Source organism: Amphibalanus amphitrite, unplaced genomic scaffold (genome assembly GCF_019059575.1).
Source record: "Amphibalanus amphitrite isolate SeventyFive unplaced genomic scaffold, NRLGWU_Aamphi_draft 000123F_arrow, whole genome shotgun sequence".
Taxonomy (NCBI): Eukaryota; Metazoa; Arthropoda; class Thecostraca; order Balanomorpha; family Balanidae; genus Amphibalanus; species Amphibalanus amphitrite.
In genome coordinates this window covers 503587-530377 of record NW_024881618.1, presented here as the reverse complement: position 1 = coordinate 530377, position 26791 = coordinate 503587, and the positions used below count along the sequence as shown (strand labels likewise).

Below are 26791 nucleotides of genomic sequence, written 5' to 3'. Positions count from 1 at the left end.
AAAGCAGCTCTTGACTTTAGTCCATTTTCCGCTTGCCTATAAACAAAATAGAGTTTTGGCGCACTTGATTCGAACGGTAACGCTCAGCGATGGCAATTCCCGGTGCACACCGAATCCGTAACCATTACGGCGTTACGTCGTCAAAAAAATCGAACTACGCATGCGCGTTGCATTGTGCCCTCCACTTTCGAGATATTTTTTAATCGCCACCGCATTCATTACGGAACGTAACGGTCATTACGGATCCGGTGTGAACCACGCATTAGTTTCCAAAGTTTGAATCATATGCTGATAATTTTTTTTTGGGGGGGGGGGCAAAATAAAAAATACCGGCATGCTACCGGCAAGACATGCCAGATACCACGAAAAAACCTGCGGTAGTGAAAAATTACCGGCATGCCGGTAGTGCGGTAGGGAAATTTTGCAACTCTAACCCTCACCACGGCGCGGAGGCCGGGAGCCCCATCAATACGGGGTTCTCTGTAGAGCACCCTCGGCAGAACACAGAGCTAGAGCACCCTCACCCCGGCATGGAGCACGCCAACACACCAGTCAGACACGAGCCAGCGGTTGTATCTGACGAGACGCGGCTTTTTCACGATGCACGAAAAAGGTCGAGAGGCCGGATGTGTGCACACGCGTGTTTATGGCAGAGGCGGAGTGGTCGGTGGACGCTGTAGGATGAGGCCCGCTGAGGGCTGACGGGGCAGACGGAACCGTCCGCTGAGGGCTGACGGGGTCAGAGGGACCCGTCCGGTACGGCCCGCTGAGGGCTGACGGGTCAGAGGGACCCAGCCGCTGAGGGCTGACGGGTCAGGGGGACCGGTAGGCCGGATACGGACCATATGTGTACACAGACCAGCCGGACACAGGATACGGGGTGATGTGTGCCAGACATGTGCTTGGATCCGGAAAAATGGATCTGAGATCCGATCCCATGGATCCCGATCCGAGATCCATTCAGATCATAGATCCAACCCCTCCATTTTGTCGAGAGATCTACTGGGATCATAGATCTGACCCTTCAATTTTGTCGCTAGATCCACTCGGATCATAGATCTGGCTCCCCAATTTTGTCGTGAGATCCATTGGGATCATAGCTCATAGGTGCTCAAAATGTTAACAACTTTCTTTCATAAGAAGTTATGAATACCAAAGTATGATTAGAAACAAACAATCTTATACAAAGGCCATATTAGTAAAGGCATCCAGTTACATTATACAGAATACAAAATAAAGGAGGCTCATGACGGTCACAACTTGAGAGAATTGAGTGACATGAAGATTGTTCACATACCAACAGAAAAGTTTGCATTAACAATTAAAGGGACCCTCCCACCTTAACATTAGTTTTGAGTTGAGATAGCCAAGTTTGCGGCCAGGCTCAGAAATCACCATTTATCCTGGTCGCAACCCCCGCAGCTTTATGGTGTTCAAGCAATTTCTTCCCTTTACTTGCAGGGTGGGACCAGCGTGGTCCCTATCTCTTAACCATTACGGGAATCTGATGACGTCATCAGGCTTTCGAACGTCCGTTAAAGGGACCCTCCCACCTTCAAAAAAGTTAATGAATTGGCATGAAAGTGATGTCGCTCGGTTCAGAAAGAGCGAAAACGAATATCTACCAAATTTCATCGAAAAATATTCACCGGTTTTCAAGATATTAGACTTTTACTTTTGTTTACTTTTTGGTATCTCCGCTGTTCCTAGCGACTTTATTTGAAAGTGCGGCATTTGTTGCGCGCAAAGCAGCATATACCACCGCATGCTACCAAACGTTTTAGTAAAAGATTTAAAAATCGTTAGATCTCCGCTGACGTCACAAATTCTAAGGGGGCATACCAATGCATTAGCCCCTTAGAATCTGAAAACTGCAAGTTTGAAATTCCATAACTCCGAATTAAAGCATTTTTCAATGTTGTGAGTGCCCAAACCGGTATTTTCAGGCCATGGCCACCAATTTGGCTATCTCAACTCAAAACTAATGTTAAGGTGGGATGGTCACTTTAAATGTTTGACTAAAACGTTTTGTAGCACGCGGACGCGGTGGTATATGCTGCGTTGCGCGCAACAAATGCCGCACTTTTAAATAAAGTCGCTAGGAACAGCGGAGATCCCAAAAAGTAAACAAAAGTAAAAGTCTAATATCTTGAAAACCGGTGAATATTTTTCGGTGAAATTTGGTAGATATTCGTTTTCGCTCTTTCTGAACCGAGCGACATCACTTTCATGCCAATTCATAAACTTTTTTGAAGGTGGGAGGGTCCCTTTAACATAGAGGTAAGTCAAAGTAATGACTAATGAACAATACATTACTAGGTAGTAGGTACCTAGGTACCACATCACAATTCATGTTAGAATCTACATAATGATAAGACAATCTTGCATTAGACAACCATGAGGCTTTCCAGTTTCCAGCTAACACAATTGATTGATAAACAATAAAAGATGATACTGACACATGTGGCTTGGTTAGGTAAAGGTATTTCAATCCATTGAAAGAAATATTTGATAAAATAAACTGAGATATAAACAAAAGTATAAAAATATTCAACAGCCTGCGGAAGCGATGGGAAGCGAAATGTCAATTGGAATGCAGCCTTGGATATTTACCGTAAAATGATTATTCAGTATCTAAATAGAAATCGTGACGTCATTTCAAATAACAAATGAGCTAAGCGTTCTTCCTTCGAGTATAATGAAAATAAATAAAAAATCAAACTGGAAATTCAAAAGTCTGAAGTTTTTTTCAAAAGAATGTTCATTTTTTTCTGCCTCACATAATTTTACGATACGATTGTTTGTGAATATCATCTTTGTAGCGATGAATTTTATGACGTAAACGTAAGCTGAAAGCGAGTGTGTGCCTTGCATCTTTATTTTATTCACTTTTCAAAAGAATCACAATATCTTACGTCATTAGTTTGAAGGGCCTATTACGGGGAATCTTTTGGAATCATTACGGTTTTAGTCAAATTAAGATTTTTCATTGGTCAAACGATAATGACGTAATAAAACAATATTACCAAAACGTGAGCTGTGAATTTCGTTTGTCTTTTTTGGGAGGCTCTCTCATAACGACAGCACGGCATGGCGCCACACGTGGCAGTTGGCACGATGCCAAAAGTAGGTAATCTGAAGAAGTTGATGCCATTTTTGAACTTGTAATTTTATTAGGAAAGTATTAGAGGTTGGTTGCTATTCTTACTGAATCGAAATTGTGTTGCACATACTAATAGCTCATACGAACATTCTAGATTGGGTTTTCATACCTGGTAGAAGTGGATTGCTGGATTATTTTGAGCAAAACTGACCTATTTGGCTTCCAGATTTGATTTCCTAACATCTGTCCATAGGCGGCGGAACAGGGGGGGGGGGGTGGCACCAGGGTACAGTGCCCCCCATAGATTTTGGCATTTTAACATTAGCCCTACTGGCGTTGCATGGAAAGAATGGGACCAAAATGAAAATCTGCAGTGCTCCGCTGCCACTGCATCTGTCTGTACTGTTTGTTCATTGAAGTAAAGTGGCTGTAGCTTGTTGGTAAGATTGTCATCAGTGCTGTCATGAAAAAGTTACAATTGGTCACAAAAAGTAGCAATGTGCATGTTCTTGGTTTATTTTAAATGTAGTACAAATGTTGTTCATTTAAATTCAAATTTAATGATGATACCTAATGATTACAACAACCATGTCCACAAGTGACAATTCTCAATTGTATTGCACTGTAAGGTGTACAATTATGTAGGATAAGGGTTTCATTGGCTACATGTTGTCGTGAGATCCATACAGATCATAGGTCCTCCACAAATTTGTGCCCGCTGGATCCACAGAGATCATAGATCCGACCCCTAAATTTTGTCGAGAGATCCATTCGGATCATAGATCCAACCCCTGAATTTTGTCGAGAGATCCACTCGGATCATAGATCCAACCCCTCTATTTTGTCGAGAGATCCACTGAGATCATAGATCCAGCTCTCGGATCCAAGCACATGTCTGATGTGTGCTTACTACTCACAGAGACTGGCCGCGGGACACACGCTATAACAGCTGGCCGGGGGTTAAAAAAATAACGATGAGGAATTTCATACGCGAAAGCAGCACATGAATAGAATAGTGAATGTCAAGGATATTGTATGCGGGTATAAAATATGGGTATTGAATACGCATTTGTGGATCACCCAAGAAATCAGAATTCAGAACAGCCTAGAATTGAAAACACCCTGTCGCAACATTCAAGAAAAAAGATAACAACATTAAAAAAACTATCAGCTTTTTACATACGTTCAGTCAATCCAAACTGGAGAAGAAACTTGGACTTGTCAAATAACAACCAAAGACTCTGGTACTCAACCGAAGATAGCAGAATCCATCATAGCGATCGTTTCAGAGAAAGAATGCCTTATACTGATGGGCGATGGCACACTTTTCCAGTCGGGCACGCTGATTTGCATTCTCATCTAAAAGTTGGTCCATTTGGCTACTGCGGGCGGCGGTGAAGTGGATCAGGCCCGGATCAAACAATGCTATCGGGGGCGGTCTGGGGAGAGCGGCGGCCACCGCCAGCGGAGGCGTCAAAGGGCGGCGGTGCGGCGGGCAATATTGGGCTGCCGGGCGGGGGCCGGGGCGGGGCGGGGCGGGTGTGAGAGGGGACGGCCGACACTGCGCGGTAATATTACGCCGCCAGCCGGGCGTGCCTTGATTACGAAGAGCCTCCAACGGTCGTGGACCAGGCATTCCGGCAGACTGGGCAGACGGTGGTCGGAGGGACCGGTGAATTATTCATGCACGAGAGACGTCCGTGACCGGACACTTGTTGGGTATCGCTGATAGCCTGATACGGGACAGATACGGGCCAATTACTGCCCCACAGAGAGAGAGAAACAGACACACAGCGACCCGAACACCGACCGAACACAGCAGACACACACCAACTGAGCGGGAAGCCATTGGGACGGCATATAACCAAAGCAATTACACCGCTCATTCACAGTGAACATTGAACAAGTCATTGACGAGCCGCACAATGTTTGTATATGCGTCGAAAGGTCAGGGGTCGCACCAGCTCATTCAGAGGTGTCCCGATCAAACCCCCACACGGTCAGACAGAGATGCTCGCCTCCATTGTCTGCCTGAGAGCACGTGACCGACACACGGAGCCATCAGCCGCCGTCATTAGAGACTGCTCACGTACCGGGTGCTCCCGAATCGGACCGTCGTGCGGGGGCGGAGGAAGGACCCCACCCTCCCCGAGACGGCGACACGACGACCGTCCTGGCAGCCCGCCCACCCCACGTGGCACCGGCCGGCCGCCAGTCACGGCACCGCCTGCAATTCGACCCCGACGAACGCTCCGGACTCGGCTCGGCACAGGCGGGCATTTCATGGGCCTCGGCTCGCATTGGCGCAGCTCAGAGGAAAGATATTGGACAGGTTCCCAGCTGGAATGAAAAGATGAGTGCAGGGACTCAGACAGCAAATATATCACTCTACAGCCAATGACGACAATTGGCTGGCTGGCTGTCGATTGTCTGACGATAAATGTTGAATCCAACCGTGCAGCTGTCAAATGAAATGCGGTTGCTAAGGTGTTTAACTATTAGTTAAATCTAACAGATACAGAAGACAAGTTTTTAACGTAACCTTCTAATAATCCCTCAGGATGACTTGTCTGTTTTGGCTTCCTCGTAATTACGGAAATAACCAGAATAGCCGAGGAGTCAGAGCTGTACATTCAAGCGGTAAAAAATTAAAGAACCAGCATTGTGGTTGGTTCTTTTTTTTACGCAATAAGAAAAGAACATTTAACATAGCTCCTGGTAATTCCCCAACAAGGGAAAATCAATAGCCCATTTTGGCCTTCCCAATTTAGTTAACACTTTCACATGAAATCGGAGCTCCGGGAAATAAGCGAACCACAGTTAAATTGGACAGACACCTGACACCGTAAATGGCAGATGTCAGACACATTAGCTGGAACACAGGCACGAAAATCACTACTGATTTCGCGGACCACGCACGACACTGGCTCCCGAGGTTAGAGCGAGGGCTAGGCTCACCATTCACCTACCAGTAGAGGGAGGGGGTGTGAGACACAGGACGCTCACCGAGCAGCAGAGAGGGGGTTACAGACACAGGATACTCAAGTAGCAGACGAAGGGCACTCACCAAGCAGCAGGGGCCAGCCGTCATCGGTGCCAAGCAGTTGACCAAGGCCCAGAATCTGCAACAGACGCGCACCGCCGGTCATCGTGGTCAACCAACACGGACAGCATCAGCGAGGCATGAATTACCTACTGACTGGTGATCCCGTCCCTGCCACTCAGTGACCCAATCCTGCCCCTTGGTCCCTCGATCCCTCGCTCCCACGCGGTAACCCGCCTCTTCTACTCACCGACCACCCGTCCCTGTCACCCCCGTCCCGACCTGTCACCCGGTCTCGCCGCTCGGTGACTGACTGTCCATCGGTGACCCGTGACCCCTCCCTGCCCCTCGTTGACCCAACCCTGTCCCTCGGTGACCCGTGACCCCTCCCTGCCCCTCGTTGACCCTTCCCCGCCCCTCGTTGACCCACCCTGCCCCTCCGTGACCCTACCACTCTGGTCTCGGACCCACCTGTGAGAGCAGCATGCCGATGGTCACTGCCAGCTGGTTGACGATACCGACACCGCCCCGCAGGTTCACAGGCGCTATCTCCGATACGTACATCGGCACCAGGGCCGAGCTCATGCCTGTGGCGACAGACGGACGAGTGTCAATGCCAATCGGGACCAGACCAGACCTTATTCACCGGTCCGTTTTGAAACCGGCGTTTTTAATGTAACATAACAATTATCTCAGCTCAGTTACCTCACATTGCATGGCACGACTACATTTTTAGGTGATGAAGGTACAGCAAATAACGGCGCTTGCAGTACTGCATCGCCGAAAGGGAACGATAGCATAAGCCGAACACACAGCTGATGCTGGGCTGAACGGGAGAGGGACGCACACAGTACGCCAGCCTGGCGACTGGCGACAGCACGTCGGGATCTGGAGGAGTGGAACTAGATTGGAACTGGGCCATCACAGGAGCTCCACACAAAGTCATTCCAGACCACGCAAAGGAGTTGAAGTCAATGCAATCTGAATCAGATTCAAACATAAGTTCAGATTGACTTATCAAGCGAATTGAGAAAGTTAAAGAGATTAAGTTTCTAATATGTTGACTTTCTGCAAACCGAGTGAAAACAAAGTGTATGCTTTGGTTCGCGGGAAGTCATCTGAAACATGTAACAGTGGGGAAGGGAATGCAAAGTTGCCTTCCTCAAAGTTCACTAGAATTTACAAATCCATTTAGGTGAAAGCAGGTGTCGATACCAGGTTATCGACTTTGGCCTTAGATCAACTGAGCCCGCGTTCAGCTCAGCTCTCAGCCACAGATGACTGAATACTTTGTTGACCCAACTTTGGCTATTCTTTGTGTAATGGCTCTGGCTGCTAGAAGAAATGATAACAAATATCGAAAGCAATGCTTTTTTTCTTTAGAAAAAAGATTGGATGCCGCTTTATTCCATGCCTATCAGAACCAACAACAGATAAAAGCCTCTGCTGATGATTAAATCGATATCTGCATCAACTGGTTGACATTATCATGCCTCGAGCGACGCATCCGAGTTTCGGTCGCCAATATTGAATCTCTATTTAGAGCGCTGGGTATTGGGTAGGGTAATCGGCCGCCACAGTGTCGCTGACGGCCGTCGCGGTGCAGGTGACATCCAGCAACCACTGCACTGCTGCCTGGTGCAGACGTGAAGGCTCGAATGAATATTGGCGGATCCAGGAAGGCGCTGTAGGACCCTACCGGATGCGGAGTCACGGTTCGATAAAATCTCCAATTTCCGAAGACTCATCGAATTAAAATTTCGTTTTATTATGTATTGCCGTGCAATAAATTAGGCGGGCGGGGGCGGGACAAGAAAGGGCGGAGGCGTTGTGGGAGTGAGGCGGGACGGGCCGGGTCTGCACCCCCTTCACTGACCGCAGTTGTAGCCGATGACGAGCCGGCCGACGATGAGCAGCTCGTACGAGTCGGCCATGCTGCTGAAGCCCATTAACGCGGCGCCCACGATACCAATGACGTCATTCATCATCAGGCCGCCCCTCCTGGAACGGAACACGCCGGCGTCATCAGCTTCCACGAACCACACAGACACACAGACGGCGGGGGGCAACACCGGGCGGCTCCAGACGGCCGGCCGGAACGTGTCGATTATTACCCCGGTCTACCGGGTAGCGGCACCATTACCGGCACATGGACCAAATAGAGGGGGCCTGTGACTCCCACGCCCTTTGTGAATGGCCATCGGAAAGGTCGCACCTGGTCCTGGATGCCGCCGATGCACCTGCATTAGTGCATAGGCATCGGAGAGAGAGAGAGAGAGAGAGAGAGAGAGAGAGAGAGAGAGAGAGAGAGAGAGAGAGAGAGAGAGAGAGAGAGGGAGAGAGAGAGAGAGAGAGAGAGAGAGAGAGAAGAGATGATAAAGGAGAGAGATAAAAGAAACAGAGAAGATGTAGTGTGAAAGAGAAGAGAGGCAATTGAAAGAGAGATAGAGGCAGGTTTCTCCCGTCAGACACCTCAGCTAGCGGCCACAAGTCATGAGCGCGCCTCGGGCCGATCTCTCCGAACAACTATCACCCGTCGGAAGCCAGTTCAGACGGTAGGCAGGAGCAGCGGCGACGGTGTGCCGCTGCCCCCCCCCCCCCGCCGGACGGAACGATCCTGCGGCGGTTACATAACGTGCCGCCGGCCCCCAAACAGCACCCGGCCCACCTGCAAAGTACCTGCGGACCCCACTGACAGACCACTGACCCGCTCAGGGACGCCCCTCTGCTCCGCCTGGCTGAGCCGACTCGAGCAGGTTACATAAGCTGCCTCCTGCATTAGTGATACAGTGATGCCGACAAGAAATAAATCGGCTGGAACTTGGAACGGATCCAAGTTAGTTTTGAGATAAGAAGCTCCATTGTCGGTCAAAGAGAAGGTATATATAGAGCACAAAAGATGGCAAGCCGAGAAGCAAGTGAAGCTTGTTAAAACCCTCGCCGGACCTATTGGTTTTCTACATACGCGCCGGCCGAGGGGGGGGGGGGGGGGGTGGCGGGTACGACCCCCCCTCGCCGTTTCGCCCCTGGTGGAGCTAGCGCGTCGCGGAAAAAACGAGCGTGTGCGCCGTTACGAGACGCAGAGATTGGTACCCAATTTTAAGGTCCTAGGTCAACCGGTGACCTCTGAGGTCAGGTCAAGTGCCCCAGGGTACGGTTCAGTTTTTGGTGAATAACTTCGCAAAAAACGGCCGCAGAGACGCGATTTTGGCAGCATCGTGTTCGCCTCGCTCAGGCACGTCGAATGATATACTTTTTGTTCGGGTCAGGTCAACTTAGGGTGTTGACCTCAGGTCAAGGTCAGGTCAGCACCCCCAGGTCACGAAATTGGTCGAAAGAGGTCATGTCGCATATCATTCGATTCGGCAGGTCTTCCTGAGTCCATTGGTGGCTTTCTCGACTCGCTAGCTCAATTTGATCGGGAGTTATTGACGAAAAACTAATATGACCTTGATGACGTCATAAATGACGTCACGCAAGGTCAACATTGCAAAAGTGACGCATCTAACCTTGCAAGGAGTGCATCAAATCACGATTCTGTGTGCTTGAGATAGTTGGAGATCGTTCCCGGCGCCAGAATAGCAGTTTTCATTTTTTCCCCATTGACTTATAATGGTGAGGTCACGAAAATGACCTGACATCATATGACCTTTAGGAAAAATCCGAGATATACAAGTTGTGAGACTCATAATGGATACTAGATCCTGCAAGTTTCATTTCCCTGTGACATCTCCTCTGGCAGTGAGGGCGTTGCGAAGTTGCGACATCTGAAGACCGTGCAGAGGTTCACTTATGACGTCATAGGTCAGTGACCTGACCTGACCCGAAAATGCGGTTGGTGTCAAAAGATCCGGCTTGAATCAAAGGTCAGGTATGCCAAATTTCAGCTCTCTATCGCCAGCGTGTTCGGAGCTATCGCGAAAAAACCCTATGGGGGGCGGCACCCGCCCCCCCCCCCCTCGGCCGACGAGGGTTTTAACCCGCGCCGGGCCGGGGACCCCCCCCCCCTGCGGTTTTTCGCAGCGTTTTTGGCACACCTGTTCGTGCGTCTTTTCCGCACATGTTGTGAAAATTTCAGACCCAGGTCGCCTTAGGTCAGGTCACCAGGTCACGTCAAGTGACCTCACCTCAGAAAAAATAAGAATGCTCGTCATAGCTACACCGATCGATCGATTGCCTTGAAACTTTCAGCGATTGATGAGAGCAACATAATCTATAAAATGTATATCTCGGAATTTTGATATCGGTGACCTAATGTCAGGTCAATTTGGCGGCCTCTCCATTAGGTATAAGTCAATGGGAGAAAATTGAAAAGCGTCTGTTTCGCACGAACGCTATTCTACACACTCTCAAACATCGAGATGTAGGTAAAATTGACACACTGAACCGGAAAATGGCAACTGTGACCCCTCGTTATGTCCCCGAGGTCATCTAAGGTCACGAACAGAATCTAAGAGTTTTTCGCTAATAACTTCTGATAGAGGCGTGCTAGAGCGCTGAAAACGCCTTAGATGTGTTCGGCTCGACGTTGCGGATCGACTGATATGCAACATGACCTTTTCCGGTCAGGTCATGACCTTGACCTGAGGTCAAATTTTCAAGTTGACCTTTCAAGGTCAAATTATAGTTCATTCGACGCGTCTCGACGAGAGGAACACGATGCTGGCAAAAGTAATGTCATGGCTCTTTTGAGTCAAAAGTCATTGCCGAAAGAACACTTTTCGTAAAAACGGCTATTTTTGGAGTTTTTGCCCTCTGGAGGCTAAACCGTTGACCTTAGGGCAAATCTGAGAACATTGTTCAGAAAGGTCTGTAAAAGGGCTATCGAATGCGCTTTTCCGCGGCGCTGTAGCTCTATCGGTTCCCGAGATAGCCGTTGGCAGTTTCCAAAATGTTGAAATAGTCAACACTAGGGTGACCCGCGTGCTCCGCAACGCGAAAAGGGGTATTTTCGATCGGCGGGTGTTTGGTTGTTCTTGTGTCGGTTGGGTTCTCTATCCATTTCGGTCGATTGCTTTTTGACGGCTAAACGTTTTGGTTTGTGGAAAAAATATCCACCGCATCGAGGTGCCCGTGTCTGATAAGCATGCTTTCCACTTCAGAATCTGTCAAATGTGCTTTATAATTGAGGTGCGTAGTTTTAAGACAAATGAAAGGCGTAGATAATTTTCGCTAAAAATCGTTTTGCAGAGGTTTAAAACATTTATATTCTTAAGAATACTGTTGCTTGTCATGCAAACGTGATGATTGGATCTTGGAGAGAATTGAATGCTCTTTCCAATGATAGCATTTTCAATTGTCAAACGTATTAGGTTAAGCAGCAAATCCCGTGTAACTTTTTAGTGGCACATTTTGGACAAATACCATTTAATTCAGCGATTTTTTCCACATTGTTTTTGATCAATTAGCTTTTCACAATTTTTCCATGAGAGACGGTGCATTTTTATTGCTAATAGGCGCTGTTTCAACTCATTCCGTCTGGCGATCACCTGAAATTAATATAAATTCCAAAATCCGTCCAAAACGTCCATTTTTCAAAAGAAAGTGTCCTCCCCGGTGCACGTGGCGCGTGCCAACCCCTGCACCGCACACCATTCGATAGCCCGTTCGATTCTCTACACGATGCTGTTTTCCCCGTACCGGTCGGGCCCACGGTTACCCAGATATTGCACCGGGACCGGACCCGTGTCGGGCAAATTTGGCTGTTTTCGCCCGTTTTTGCCAGCCGATTAATAAATGTAAAGTCTATGACGCGAATTTGCACTTTTTGGGCACGCGCCACGCGGTCGCTATCGATCCGATCGAGCTGAGACCCATCAAAGGCACGTTGTCCATCCTTGTTCTATGAGTTGCGCAAACTTCAGCGCGGTAGGTGCAACGGTGTGACCTGTAACCCGCGCTACGTACCACCATGTCGCGACCTTCGTAATAGACAGAAACTACGTCACCACAAATAGTAATATAGACAAGCGGCTGCGCCACTTGCTTCGCGGCGTAGCCATAAAATGCGGCAGCAGCCAATTTGCTTTCGAATGGTGTTTGATTTAAATCGCTCTGTCGTCTGGAAGCAGAGATATGGACGGAAACGTGCAGAGGAAAATTTTGAACATAATAACTATTCTGAGGGCTTAGTTGGATGAAATTTGGGTCATACGGGGTCAAGTCAGGTCAAGATGGTCATCCCTGGTCACACTGGGTCAGGCCAGGTCACCTTCGGTGAGGCCAGGTCGTATAGGTCACCACGTCACATTGGATCGGCCTGTACCACACTTCTACTACTTCTACCCATACCACTACTCCTACCACTACCCCTACCACTACCCCTACCCCTACCACTACCCCTACCCCTACCCCTACTCCTGCCACTACCCCTACCACTACCCCTACCACTACCCCTACCACTACCACTGCCCCTACTACTACCCCTACCACTACCCCTACTACTACCCCTACCCCTACCCCTACCCCTACCCCTACCCCTACCACTACCCCTACCACTACCACTGCCCCTACTACTACCCCTACCATTACCCCTACTACTACCCCTACCCCTACCCCTACAACTACCCCTACCACTACCCCTACTCCTACCAATACTACTACCACTACACTACCAACACTACCACTGGGTCATGTGAGGTCACAGATTATCATATAAATTGATGAACTTAAAAAAAGAGTTCCTAACCCTGCTCCTACTCGTGTCATTCCATTATTCTTAATGGTATTTGATGGAAATGGCGCCTTGTGACAAATGTGGCGCATTCCGACAAACGTGGCGCATTTGTACCTGTCATTTTGTCATGTATCCTTCCACCGAATTGCACCTTTATCGGACCATATTTGACAAAGTTGTGCAATTTCCGGCAAAAATGGCGCCTTTTGACAAATGTGGCGCATTGCGTCGAACCCGGCGCGTTTATGTAGGCGTATTGAAAACTGTCTTTATTTACCGAAATCAAAACCTTCATTCGCCACTGTTTATCAAAATAAATAACTTGGCCAATCTGCAAATGAGAGGCACCCGCCGCCGATCGTCATGCATTTTATTGTCAAAGGCGATTGAACCCGGCTGCCGATGCCTTGGAGCAAGCTTGAGAGCCGAGCAAAATTTGGAGAAAAAGCACCTTTTTCCAGGGCGTGCCACGTGCGAACCATCCACCCCCCGAGATTCGAAACACGACACTGCACGTGCCCGTGACGTCATCAACACCCTGCGAAAATTCCAGCCCCCTCGACCGTACCGTTTGACCTGTGCACGACGTCAAAGCACCCCTCTGCACGGTGCAAACACACAGACAGACAGAGTTTCATTCAACAAATAGTATAGTAGATTTTACCTTTGGTGACCTCTGGTGACCTGACCTTTGACCTGACCCAAAAAATGACCAAAGTGTTTTCCTCCTTATTTTGGACGTTCTTTCGAGTGCCGATTATCGCGTGTCGCTACGTAGCCCAGGAGCCGAGTTAGAAGGGGGGGGGGGTGTTCAGACACCCCCCTCCCCGCCCGGCGCGGAATCTCAGAGCACCGGCCCGGCGCGGGTTAAAGCATGGGAATTAAGAAAACTTCAGGCAGAATTGATGACTTATATATATATATATATATATATATATATATATATATATATATATATATATAATAATAATAATAATAATATACATACAGGAAACCATGCCTACATTTTTCACTCAAAATTTTTCGGCCATGTTTCTGAACATTTGACTAAAAGGATGGCTAGTATCCTCAAACAAATTTTCGGGTCAGTCTACATAGCTTTTACGTTATCTCGCAGCACCACCATACAACATCACAGCCACTCCCAAAACTGAAACACTGCTCGCCGCTCGTCAGCTCGTTCTCGGTCGACTGGCGGTCGTTCCGGAGTTCCCATCATAACCATAATTCATCATCGACCGTCAGCAGCACTCGCTCGCTTAGCACTCGAGCTGCAGCTCCGGAGCGGCGCTCCAATCTCCGCTCCGCTGCGCGCTTTCATCGCTAATAGCCCAGGTGCGCGGGCCCTCCTTTGACGGCCCGCGGCGCCATCTCGCATTCAGAGGCGGTCTGTTATTCCATCTGTGTGTCCTGCTCCTCTCGTCCGGGGAGGGAGGGGAGGCGATGACCATTACCCGGATAGCACTAGCGACGCACGGTGACACAGCGGGACCCAGACCGCGCCCGACCGGTACCATGACCTGGCCCTCCCCGGGGGCGGTTTATAGAGAAATACGAGCACCACTCGAGGGCGGCGCGGCCAATCTCGGGGGACACTTCCGCGTCCTGTACTGGGCGCCGTCACTGGCCTCCAGAGTCAACACACATCCGGCGCCATAAGTGATTGCGACAGGAGGGTACACCAGCGCGGCGTCGGACGTCGGTCGATCGATCGGTCTGGTCACCCACCCAGGTGCCAATCGCGCCCAATTGCCGGGACGCGGCCTTCAGAGCAAATGGATGATCAGGTGACCGAACGTCTCTTCCTGGCCCTGTCTCCTGACACAATGACTGCACTTGTGACCCTTCGACCGCCCCTGTGCCCCCTGTGACCATATCGTGACCTCATGACTACTCCTCTAGCCCCTTGACCATCTCTGTGACCCCGGCCCTGACCGTCTCCGTGACCCCATGACCGTCGTCTGGCCTTGTCTTCTGGCACCATGACCGCTCTTCTATCGCCGTGATAGTATTAGTGACCCTGTGACCTTCTCCTGACACGATGACGGCACTTGTGACCTCATGACCGCCTCCGTAGCCCTGTGACCCTTCCGGTGCCCCAGTGGCCGCTAGTCCAGCTGAGTGACCGTTTAGTGGTCTAACCCGTCACCTTACCACCGTCTCTGTGCCTCCACGACCTGTGACCCCTCTGACTGACCGCCGAGCCGGTTGGCCACGTATCCACCGGAGAAGCCGCCGGCCATGCCTCTGTGCCACCGTCTCTGTGCCGTGACCTGTGACCCCTCTGACTGACCTGCCGAGCCGGTTGGCCACGTATCCACCGGAGAAGCCGCCGGCCATGCCTCCGATGGCGAAGATGGAGACGGCCACCGACCAGATGAGGTCGAGCGTCGACTCGTCGATGACCTCCCCATACCGCTCCTTCCACACCGCGGTGATGAAGTCCTCGATTTTCTGCCGGACGCAGCGGCGGCAGGGTGAAGGTGGGACCAGGGTATGTACACGGGTATGACGACCTCGCATTTCAGGAGCGTAGCAAAGACATTAGACGAGGATACACAAAATGAGCTACACTGTTAGGATTGGAGACAAATTTGCGATACGTATGCAGAAGATGGCCTACCTATGCCAGCCCATTTGGAAATAAAGTGAATTTATCGATGGGTAATTCTTTATGGCGCACCCTGTAGAACGTCGCACCCTGTAGCCATCACGTAGAACGTGATGGCTATCTAAACCGAAACCATCTGTATAGCCTGGAGCAGCATGGATTCAGACAAAAGCACAGCACCGCTACAGCACTCGTCAGTGTGAACGACAGCTTGTTGGAAGCAGCAGACAGGGGCGACATCAGCATCCTGACGCTAATTGATCTCAGCCGCGCGTTTGATGTTGTGGACCATCAGACCCTGCTGAATCAACTTCAACTGCTTCAGATAGACCCGGGCTGGTTTCGGAGCTATCTCACCGGACACAAGCAGTGTGTTCAGGTGCCAGGAGGGGAGAGATCGACGCTGCTCCCCATCAACATCGGCATTTTCCAGGGATCCTGCCTGGGACCGATGTTGTACAACATCGCCTCCATTGGCGCCGCCTGCTACGTGCCGTCCGAGGTGAATGGCAGTACACTGAAAGAAAAGTACACCTTGGTGGTATTTTTGGGTGATATTTGTAACCACTTAACACCATTTTCTAGACTATTTGTACCACCCTTAGCCGAAAATTCAGAGTAAAAAGATGACTAGGTGCATTTTTTACTCAACTTAGGTGTAATCCATCCAGTACTTTAGGCTTTTCTTGCAACTATGGTGTAATTTCAAGCTCTTATGTTTTTACACCTCAGCTTAATGGTAGTAAAATTATTACCCAAGTGCATTTTGAATCCCATGCGGATAATAAATGGCTAGTTGGTAGCATAAATTTACACTTGCGTGGTTCAGCTGATTATCGCAAAACCTAAATGGAGTAAATTTACACTGTGGGCTTGATAAGCGAGGGATTGTTAGGTGTGGTTTTATGCTACATGGTTATTTCACTCTTCAGTGTTGTATTTTTACAGCTCGGGGCGTTATTTTACTATAGTGTTCCACGTGGCCAATTTATACCGCCATTTTGTACCGCCATTTTAACGTTTGTGTCGAAACTGTGAACTGGATGGATTCATGGTGAAGCGTGGGGTGGCGTGCAGGTGAAGCGTGCAGTGTCTACTGGACGACCAAGACCGCGGCAAGCAGTGAACAACAAAGGTAAGACTTAAAATGTATCTTTTGGCCAGGATATTGCCTTATATTAACCCATTTTTGGTCACAGTGAAAGTGACTTGCTGGTCAGACTGACCATTATCAATTTACAGCCAAAAAATGTGATATAAATAGTTTTCCTTCTATTTTTCGCTGACAGCTGGGGTCTTTCTTACCACCTGGGGCCTCCTGTGAATAGCCGCTAGTATCTGTGTCTGACCAGTGACCAGTGACCACTAGGGCCCCTCTGACTCCTCAAAAGAGATGATGCCCTCTATCGGAGGCCTTATTTGTAGGTAGGAGCCAGCCACACAGGAATTAAGTTAAAATCATGCTCAGCAGGTGGTCACCTGAGCTCGTTCGATGCGACACCAGAGTTTCCCGGCTCCTCTAAGATCCCATTTTAGCGACGCTACTGGTGATTGCACGCTCTATATTTGCCTAATATTTGTTTTCCTTCCATTTCAGTTGTGGCACGATCTGACCCTGATTATGGGGACTCGTGAGGAGCCAGAAGAGCTAAAGGAAAAAGTCGTTACGAACATCCAGCAAGTGTGTGAGCAGTATGCGGGCAACGTCCTCCCTGATACGCCAATCACCGACGGTGAGTTTCGATCACTTATCACGCGCACCGACGGGGGGGGGGGGGCGGATATCCGCCCCCCCTAAGGTTTTTCGCAAATAGCGGGAAGAAATTTGGTACGACTATTCTCTCATCAATTTTACACATGGTGTGCAAGTTTGAACCTCCTAACTTTTAAGGTCAGGTCACCAGGTCACTTTGAATGACCCAACCTCAAGTCACTTTTTTGCAATTTTGTCACCGTACCAGAGCTACAGTAGATGTCGGAGGCCTTTGAAAGTCGCAGGATGTTATAAGGTCATTAGTAGCTACAATTTGTATATCTCATAATTTTGATATCGATGACCTAAGGTCAGATCAATTTCTCGACCTCCCCATTATAAGTCAATGGGGTAAAAATCAACTCCCTGTTTTTACCACTAAAACGGGTCGGAATGGCCCCATAAACCATACATGACCTCATATACGATCAACCTTCACTACCTTGAGGTCTGTTTTGCAGTTGGGCAGCTGTAAGGTCATGTGACGTCATCAAAGGTCACCAGCGTTTTTTTTACAATAACCCCGTACAGGAACAAGATACAGCCACGCGGATGGTCTCATTGTGCTCAGCTCGTCAAGGCGCATCGAATGATATACATGATGACCTCGAGGTCACGTGACCTGAGGTCAACCTTTGACCTTGACCTTTCGAGGTCAACATATATATCATTCGATGCGGATTGACGAGAGGATCACGATGCTGCCCTTAGTTTGTTCCTATATTGACTAGTTCGAAAGTTATTCGAGAAAAACTCTCTATACCTATCGCCGCCATTTTGACTTTTTTGACCCCTATGACGTCATCTTTGACCTGACCTGAAAATGACCTTTGAAAAATTGTAGACCTTGTCCGTGCGTATCCCTTGCCGCTTACCGCTTGTCGCTATCTTGCTTCGTTCTCGAGATCTCAGGGGGGGCGGTCATCCGCCCCCCCCCCCCCCCGTCGGTACGAAGTTGGCGCAGACCCCCGTCGGTGCGCGGGTTATGGTATTGTGATCGTGAGAGGGCGCTATTTTTTTATTACTTTTTCAGATGTAGCAGACCAATCTACGCGCTCCCCCCCCCCCCCCCGTCCAATTCGTAATCTGTGCTGATAGCTCCTCGGACCGCAAGGCATGCGCCAATCTGATCGATTATTTTTCTCAGAATGTCCGAGGACCGACGAATATCTGTTGACTGTTTATACAATTGTGGGCCTTGATTTCTGGTAGCCACAGCTGTAAGGTCTATTGTAAATAATCAGACATGATTGAGTTTTATTCACGATCGATGGCAACACAAGTCAAATTCCTAAAACCAGACGTTTCGGCCACAGGGTGCCTTCGTCAGTGGATACTAGTGATTAAATTAAAAACACATAGTATCAAAAACAATCGGTATAAATCGTTCGAAGTCGACACATCGGGCACAGGTTTCGAAATGCATTCTTTGGTTCAACATTTAAAACCTAAATTGAGAACGGCATTCATCACGCTATTGTTCTTGTCGCGTTCTTTTGATATGCTGAAAATTAAATTATATAATGAATGTACCTACAGGTCACAATGTCAATGTCGGAACGTTTAATTCGCTCGCCTTTTCTCAGAGTCTTTCAAAGTTCGCCAATCACCTTTCGGTTAGAAATCGTTTACGTTTTGTTTCCTAGTGCCATCATTGCAGCAGCTTTTGCCCAGGTGAAGAATCCAGGTTTTTCGTTCACTGTATCTTGGAAACAGATGTGAGCTGCTTCCAGAGCTTTTCTCACCGATTTTGACATGACTTTTTCAATGACATGACCACTGTTCCAGTTTGGTAAATTTTGACATTTTTCGATATGAAGGACGAGTGCGTTCGATCTATTGTGGTTCCGGACATCGCGTTTGAGACTCGACACACGACTGAAGGAACACAAACGCGATGTCCGGAACCACAAAAAATCGAACGCACTCGTCCTTCATATCGAAAAATGTCAAAATTTACCAAACTGGAACAGTGCTCATGTCATTGAAAAAGGCATGTCAAAATCGGTGAGAAAAGCTCTGGAAGCAGCTCACATCTGTTTCCAAGATACAGTGAACGAAAAACCTGGATTCTTCACCTGGGCAAAAGCGGCTGCAATGATGTCACAAGGAAACAAAACGTAAACGATTTCTAAACGAAAGGTGATTGGCGAACTTTGAAAGACTCTGAGAAAAGGCGAGCGAATTAAACGTTCCGACATTGACATTGTGACCTGTAGGTACATTCATTATATAATTTAATTTTCAGCATATCAAAAGAACGCGACAAGAACAATAGCGTGATGAATGCCGTTCTCAATTTAGGTTTTTAATGTTGAACCAAAGAATGCATTTCGAAACCTGTGCCCGATGTGTCGACTTCGAACGATTTATACCGATTGTTTTTGATACTATGTGTTTTTAATTTAATCACTAGTGTCCACTGACGAAGGCACCCTGTGGCCGAAACGTCTGGTTTTAGGAATTTGACTTGTGTTGCCATCGATCGTGAATAAAACTGTAAGGTCTATTTTTTCGGTGAATACTGCCACACCTATAACGCAAATCCATACTTTTCTAAGCTACTCTCATTCATTGAGAATGTATGTTGTCGACCCTTGTCTCTCTTTGTTGCCGCCCGTGCTGCTTATTAACCCTCGTCCGCCCATGCTATGTAGGGGAGAGTGGGACACATTCGTGCATGGGGCACATTCGTTTTCAGCAGTTTATGGGAACACGAGTGACTGCACGAGCTCAAGGTAAATTATGGAGATATGTCTATCATTGCCGCCCTTCGTTCATTGTAACTAGAAGACAACACTGTACCTGCTGTCATCCTTGATAAAAACACAAATTTGTAATGTTCGTGAGCTTTCCAAACTTTTCTCATATCATCCATTTTCGTGATCCTGACTCGGAAATGGGTTCAGCTTTTCAAAATTGGGGGCGAAGAAGCTCACTCTATTCACGGAACTGCTGCAAACTTGTTTGTTGAAAAAGTGTCATTTTTTCAACAAGAAGTTTTGAAATATATTACAAATAACGTTGAGGGGCAGGTTCGTGTACGCACTGCCTGGGGGCACATTCGTGCATATTTTTTTAGTTTTTGCGATTTATGACTTTATCTGTAATAGGTTTCACTAATGACGCTCGCCTGACTCAGTCTCGGCTGCTTGCGACGTCGTGACGAGTAATTCACGCGAACTTGGCGAGGTCACGGAGGCCGGCAGTTGGCCCATTCTTGTTGGCCAGCCCATTCTGTCTACATATGTTGTGCAATGCATTCTTGTCGAAAGGAATCAAGTGAAATGACCCCCTGCCAATTTCCTTTGGTAAATTTCTGGTAATGCCCGGTAATTTCTCGAACTTTGCACTTGCAGGATGCACGGAAGTGCCCCATCCCTTGCACGAATGTGCCCCATAGGTGGGGCAGTTTCGTGCAAACGTTCAGCTAAAAGTCATTTTTTTCTAATAGAAGCAATAATTTTAGAGGATAACTTTTAAAGAGGAAAAATATCATGCAATAGTTCTTTTCCATACTATAATCAACAATTTTGCCATTGCACTAACCAAAGAACAGATATATGGATTTATCTATTTTTTGCACGAATGTGCCCCACTCTCCCCTACTTTCTCATCCTACCTACGTATAACGCACATGGGGGAACGGTCAACGGTGGTTGCGGAATGCAGGGTCATTGGTTACTTTATGTCCCTCTTTACAGACTAGTTACCAGCGTTGGCATTGTGGCCTTTCTCTGGTCCCGGCGAAATTAGTACACTATTTTCATTCATGACTTAAAGATGCGTAATTATAATTAAAACTTAATGTGATTTATCATTTTGATTCTATCCGTATACAAATATCTGAGATGTATCTTTACTCAATAGTAAAAGTAATGTTACGTATTGCATCCTGAACCGGTGAATACATGCAGTCAATTTATATCTCACTCAGTTGCACCACGGAAGGGCAGCGAGCCCCGCTCCTGACGGGTCCCGAAGGGCTGAGGGTTCAACGGGAGTAACCATACAATAATGTTTATTCTCCTGGCTCCGCTGTGTCGGGAAATCATTGTTAATTTATTTTCCTCTTCACAGGTGACGAACTGGTGGCGCTACCCGCCTACGGGCGCGGGGCGACGCTGGACGATCTGAAAAACGAGCAGAGCTCCGTGAGTGTTCAGTCGTCCCGCCTCAACGTTCAGAGAGCGACTTCGAGCTGCCACAGTCGAAGGTCGGTGAAGTTGCCACAATCCTTGCAACTCATGCCGTGTTTTATCTTCCGTTCTGTTGACCATGCAAGTGCCTCTTCGAGGTGCTCTACAAGAAGGCCCTAAACATCTATTTCACTAAGTAAAGCATCGTAGAAGATAGTGTGCTCCCTGGCTGAGTAGAGTGCAAGATGCGCGTGCGAGAGTACTGGCAATTGCGGTACGCCACTCTTGTCATGTCGGCAGCTCAGATCTAGCACAGACCCACAGACGAAGAGTGTATACTGTATACTGTGTGGTCTGCGTGCGTTTCATGTTTCAAAGTTTTTCATGTTCAAGCGCCAAGAGTACAAAGTACAGGGTGGCGCACGTAAAACCCCCGAATTTAAACTTTAATACCTTCCATGATTATTAACCAAATTTGATGATATTTTCACACAATGTACGTAGATACACGTTTGGGATGATATTCATCCAAGTTTTAGACAAATGCATTCACGCTCAGCTGAGTTGTGCACCTTAACGTGACCACTATCGTTTTTCAGTACTTTCTCGAGGCGCTCGCGGTACGCCAGCGCTGCTTTCTAGCGCATCTCGACGGTGATCTCTGCGAAGGCGGCTCTGAGCCGACCGTGTAACTCCGGAATGTTCGCCGTCTGCGTCAACTGTCAAGTATGCCTACAACTTCACAAACCCCCACATGAAAAAAATTCACACGCGGGGTGAGGTCGGGCTAGCGCAGTGGCCAGGGCAAATTGGGCGAGTGCGGTGGCCAGGGCAGTTTGGGCGAAGCCCAACCTCACCCCGCGCGTGAATTTTTTCATGTGGGGGTCTGTGAAGTCGTATGCATACTTGACGCAGACGGTGAACATTCCGGAGTTACAAGGTCGGCTCAGAGCCGCCTTCGCAGAGATCACCGTCGAGATGCGCTAGAAAGCAGCGCTGGCGTACCGCGAGCGCCTCGAGAAAGTACTGAAAAACGATAGGAGTCACGTCGAGGTGCACAGCACAACTGAGCTGAACGTGAATGGATTTATCTAAAACTTGGAAGAATATCATCCCAAACGTGTATCTACATTGTATGAAAATATTCAATTTGGCTAACTATGCTGGAAGCTAACTGGGCTAACTATCCCTTAGCCAATTCAAGTTTCAAATCGGGTATTTTACGTGCGCACTGCGCAACCCCATGTATACATATAGAACAAAGTGATTGGGTGGTTTGTTTGTGATCAAAGTGTCTGTGATATAACGTAATCAAACTCATCGAGATCGAAGCCAGTGATTGTACTGTGATTGAACTATGATCAATACATGATATGTGTTAAACATGATATTTCTTAACTACTATTTGCATTATTAGCAGTCACGTTTTATTGCACCGACTGGCAGACATCACTGTTTTATTTATTGTTTCATAATTTCGGATCCCTCGTACCGCGCGTTCACAATGCGTATCCTGCCCATAGCGTATCTGACATCTCATGGTTACACGATACTATCCGAAATGGTCATCGCATGCCATCCGTTTGACTTCATCATGAACTTTGGTGCAAAGTATGTATAAGCAGACGATATACCATTACATTGCAGCCTAGACATAGAAATACACCAGAGGGTAAACTGAAACAGTAGCGTATATTTAACTCGGGGTAATTTTACTCCAAGCCTTTTCAGTCATAGAATTATCTTTTTGAGTTTTTGTTTCAACGTGAATTATAATGTGATTTATTTTTACTCCTTCATTTTTTTTTACTCTGGTGTATTTATGCTATTTACTTTTTTTACACACAGAAGCAGGGGGTGAAATCCGATTTGATATTATTACACTGGGAGTGCAATATTACTCTCGTAAATCGCATGCTTTATTCGCCTTTACTCCCCTACACCGGGGTGTAAAATAATTACTTAGGGTTGGACTTTTAGGCACCGTACTTTTACTCCAGAGTAAGTGTATTTTTAAGCTCATGGGAGTTATTTCACAACACCCGGTGGTAAAAATAGTCGCTAATCGCCCATGTTAAAGCAATTTACACGGGGGAGTAGAATGATCACTTAGGGTTGGAGATTTAGGCACCGTAAAATTATTCCAATTTTGGGTGTACTTTTCTTTCAGTGTATGGTCAGGATGGCCAGGTATGCCGATGACACCCAGCTGGTCGTCTCAGGACCCAAGGAGAGGCTGCCAGAGATCCAGACTGCACTGGAGGGTGTCCTGGACACTCTGGCCACCTACTTTATCCAGAACGGCATGAAGATAAACGCTGCAAAAACCGAGATGATGGTCGCCGGAGGCCGATCGGCGCTACAGGCTGCCGAGAGGGATCCGGTCCGAGTGCAGTTCCTGGGAGAGACTCTGCAACCGGTGTCAACTGTTAAAAATCTAGGTGTAATCTTTGATAGCCGACTGACCTTTGAACCACACATTGATTATATCGTCACCAAATGTTTAGGCGTTCTTGTTGGCCTGATGCACGCCAGGCATGTGCTTCCTCCAAGTGTACTTCCGACTATACTGGACGCCTTAGTCATGTCACATGTGCGCTATTGTAGTCAGGTATTCGGCTGTGCCAGCAAAACGAGCTTAAAGCGACTGCAGAAAGTGCAAAACTTTGCTGCCAGAGTGATATCTGGCAGACTGAAGTATGATCATGTGTCCGACGTGATTAGGAATTTGGAGTGGCTCCCCGTCAGTGCGTTGATTGACATGAACGACGTATGTCTGCTACACGGGGTGATTAGCAGGGGTGAGCCTGAGGTACTGCGACAGGACATATCGTACAATAGAGATGTTTCCGAGCGCCAGACTAGGCAGTCCGGTCATTTACATGTACCGCGTGTTCGAACCAGCCTTGGCCAAAGAACTTTTAAGCAGCGAGCGTGTAAACTGTACAACGAACATGTCATAGGAACGGAGCTTCAGGTCATGTCTGGTCCGCGCTTTAAGAAAGGTATTAAAAGTCACCTAGTCAGCTAGATGGATAGGCGACCATACACACATTTTAGCTGTGCTTTTAGTTTTAGCGTGCTTTTATACTTTTGCAGGTTTAACTGTTTGTGTGTCTTTTTAACGCGCTTACTGTTTTGACGAGGGCTCGGAATAGCCACCTTGAGTGGAAGAGTGCCGATGATGTAAAATACAAATACAAATACAAACGTCGGTGGGACGATACTGAACCCACACAGCATGGCAGGGGGACGGAGGGACGGACACAGAACCCACAGAACCCATACAGCATGGCAGAGGCCACCAGGGGGACGGTGGGACGGCACCGACTCCATACAGCATGGCAGGGGGACGGAGGGACGATACAGTACCCATACAGCATGGCAGGGGGACGGTGGGACGATACAGACCCCATACAGAATGGCAGGGTGATAATGGGACGATACAGTAAACATACAGCACGTCCATAGGGTTTATACGGCGCGTCCATAATGAAGTCGTCTATGCAGTACGTCAACAGGGCGTCCATACGACACAACATGTCCATCGTCCATACAACACGTCCACACAACACGTCACGGGGACGTCCATAAAGTAGTACCATACAGCACGCCCATCGTCCGTACTGCGAGGCCAAACAAGCCCATCACGACGAGCAGCTATTCAGTTAAAACGAATGGCACACGAAAAAAATTAGGCATATACCTACCCGAACCTCTCAATGTTTAGTTCACCAATCCACACCGGTATAATCGATGTCAAAGAGCGGTGAGAAAGGTAATGTGGCAGCCCAACTACATTCATGCTTGAAAATAGGCTAAACCGACTGTGCGATTTTGCGTTTATAGTCCTCCATTTAGGCATGATTCCCGTTTAGCGTTTTAGTATCGGGCCAATTTAGCAGCAGTAAAGAGCCCAGCTGGCCATTTCACGACCCCGGTCACATATATCACGCTAGTTGGCGGGACCGAAATACAGCGAATGCTATTGTGAATGCAACCCATTGTGGCCGACCTTCAGCGCCACAGACGGCGGGTGCAGCGAAGCGATGAATGTCCGGGGTTTGAAAACGCCATTGCATGGTTTAGGGCCATCGCTTACAACACTGTACCGATCTGGGGCTGAGGGGTCGGTGTAATTTGCAGTATGATTCAGCGGAGGGGTGTGGCTGGTTGGGGGTGATTTCCCCGGTAACCCGCGATAACACGTGTCGCCCTGCCACGTCCCCTAGACATTCGTGCCGCTCAGTCAGGTCCCGTGTACCGAATGAGCCATCACCGGCCACCACCACCCACACTGGGTCCCCGCGCCCGTCGCATCAGACTTTCGAAACATTACACGTCATTTTCATAAGACATTGGATGACGACCAACAAATATAAAAGTAAAAAGCAAACAACACATACATATATGTACATCGCACACACTGTGTAGTTACTAGCCACTACTCGGGGGGGGGGGGGGGGAGTACATATAAGAAGCCGGCGACTTACCAATTGCGGTGCGTTGATGACGCCCGTGTTGTAGCCAAACTGGAACATGCCCAGCACGGCCGAGAATATGGAAGCCACCAGAAACGCCGTCAGACCCTGAAACAGCGAGCAAACACGTCGTCAGACCAGCGAGGGACCTGGGAAACAGGTAGCTAGAGCGGTACCTAACGGTGGCAGTTTCGCTGGCCTGTCATGCAATAAAGAGGGAGCCTTTTAAGAATATAATGTACCAACGTGTTCAGAGCGAACACATTTAAACGGATATAACAAACACTATACTATACCCTAATTATAATCAATCAACAGATTTTTCTTCAAAATGTACCAACATGTGTAAATAGTTTCCCACATGATGTGCTGACGCCTGGCAGTAAACAAAATCGTAGCGTCGGTATCGCCTTGATCGGCACCCGATGTCTCGTTCCCCTGTGATTGTGGCCATCCGTCTATCTCCTGACGGCCGTGTGAGCGGGTCCGAGTGAAAGTGGTTCGGTCGGTCGGCCTCACGTGAAGCCCGCGGCCACAGCTGCTGCGGCCGGCCCCGCCTGCCCGGGCCCATGGACTGCACATGGGAACCGGCTTGGGTACGGAACAGGTAACGCCAGGCCGCAGCAGATGAAATAAGGTTGCAAACAGAGTTATCTGGGAGGAAGCGAGCATATGCTGCCGCTAGTTAGCCCGTGGGAATGGGAAAGTCGGCCGACGACGGGATCATCAATGGGGAAGTTAGCCCAGTGAAGTGAATCTAAGTTCAACCATAACAGCTCATATCAGATAGATTTCGTATCGGATTGCTTTGAATTTGTCTGTACTTTGACACATCACCATTTACCGTTGACGTTTAATATTTCAGCTCCATTACATCTTTCTCCATCTTTCTTAATATTTCAATAATAAGATAATAAGCATTTAACCACCATTACGGACTTTGTACAGGGAACGAAGTAGGACGTGATGATCAAGCATCAAATTC

General features: G+C 48.1%; 1 protein-coding gene across 4 annotated transcripts in view; it reads right to left on the bottom strand.

Moving 5' to 3' along the window:
* LOC122381604 (glucose transporter type 1-like) overlaps nucleotides 1-26791 on the bottom strand; it is a 72988-nt gene that overhangs the window by 40506 nt on the left and 5691 nt on the right. For all 4 annotated transcript variants that reach the window (XR_006256557.1, XM_043365975.1, XM_043365976.1 and 1 more), the window contains exons 2-6: nucleotides 25819-25914; nucleotides 15116-15276; nucleotides 8023-8147; nucleotides 6618-6733; nucleotides 6171-6225 (exon numbers count right to left, since the gene is read on the bottom strand). Coding sequence is in view for 3 of the 4 variants with exons in the window: in XM_043365975.1 (XP_043221910.1) it covers nucleotides 6171-6225; nucleotides 6618-6733; nucleotides 8023-8147; nucleotides 15116-15276; nucleotides 25819-25914 (553 nt within the window). In the remaining variant the exon portion in view is untranslated. The remainder of the gene's footprint in view (nucleotides 1-6170; nucleotides 6226-6617; nucleotides 6734-8022; nucleotides 8148-15115; nucleotides 15277-25818; nucleotides 25915-26791) is intronic.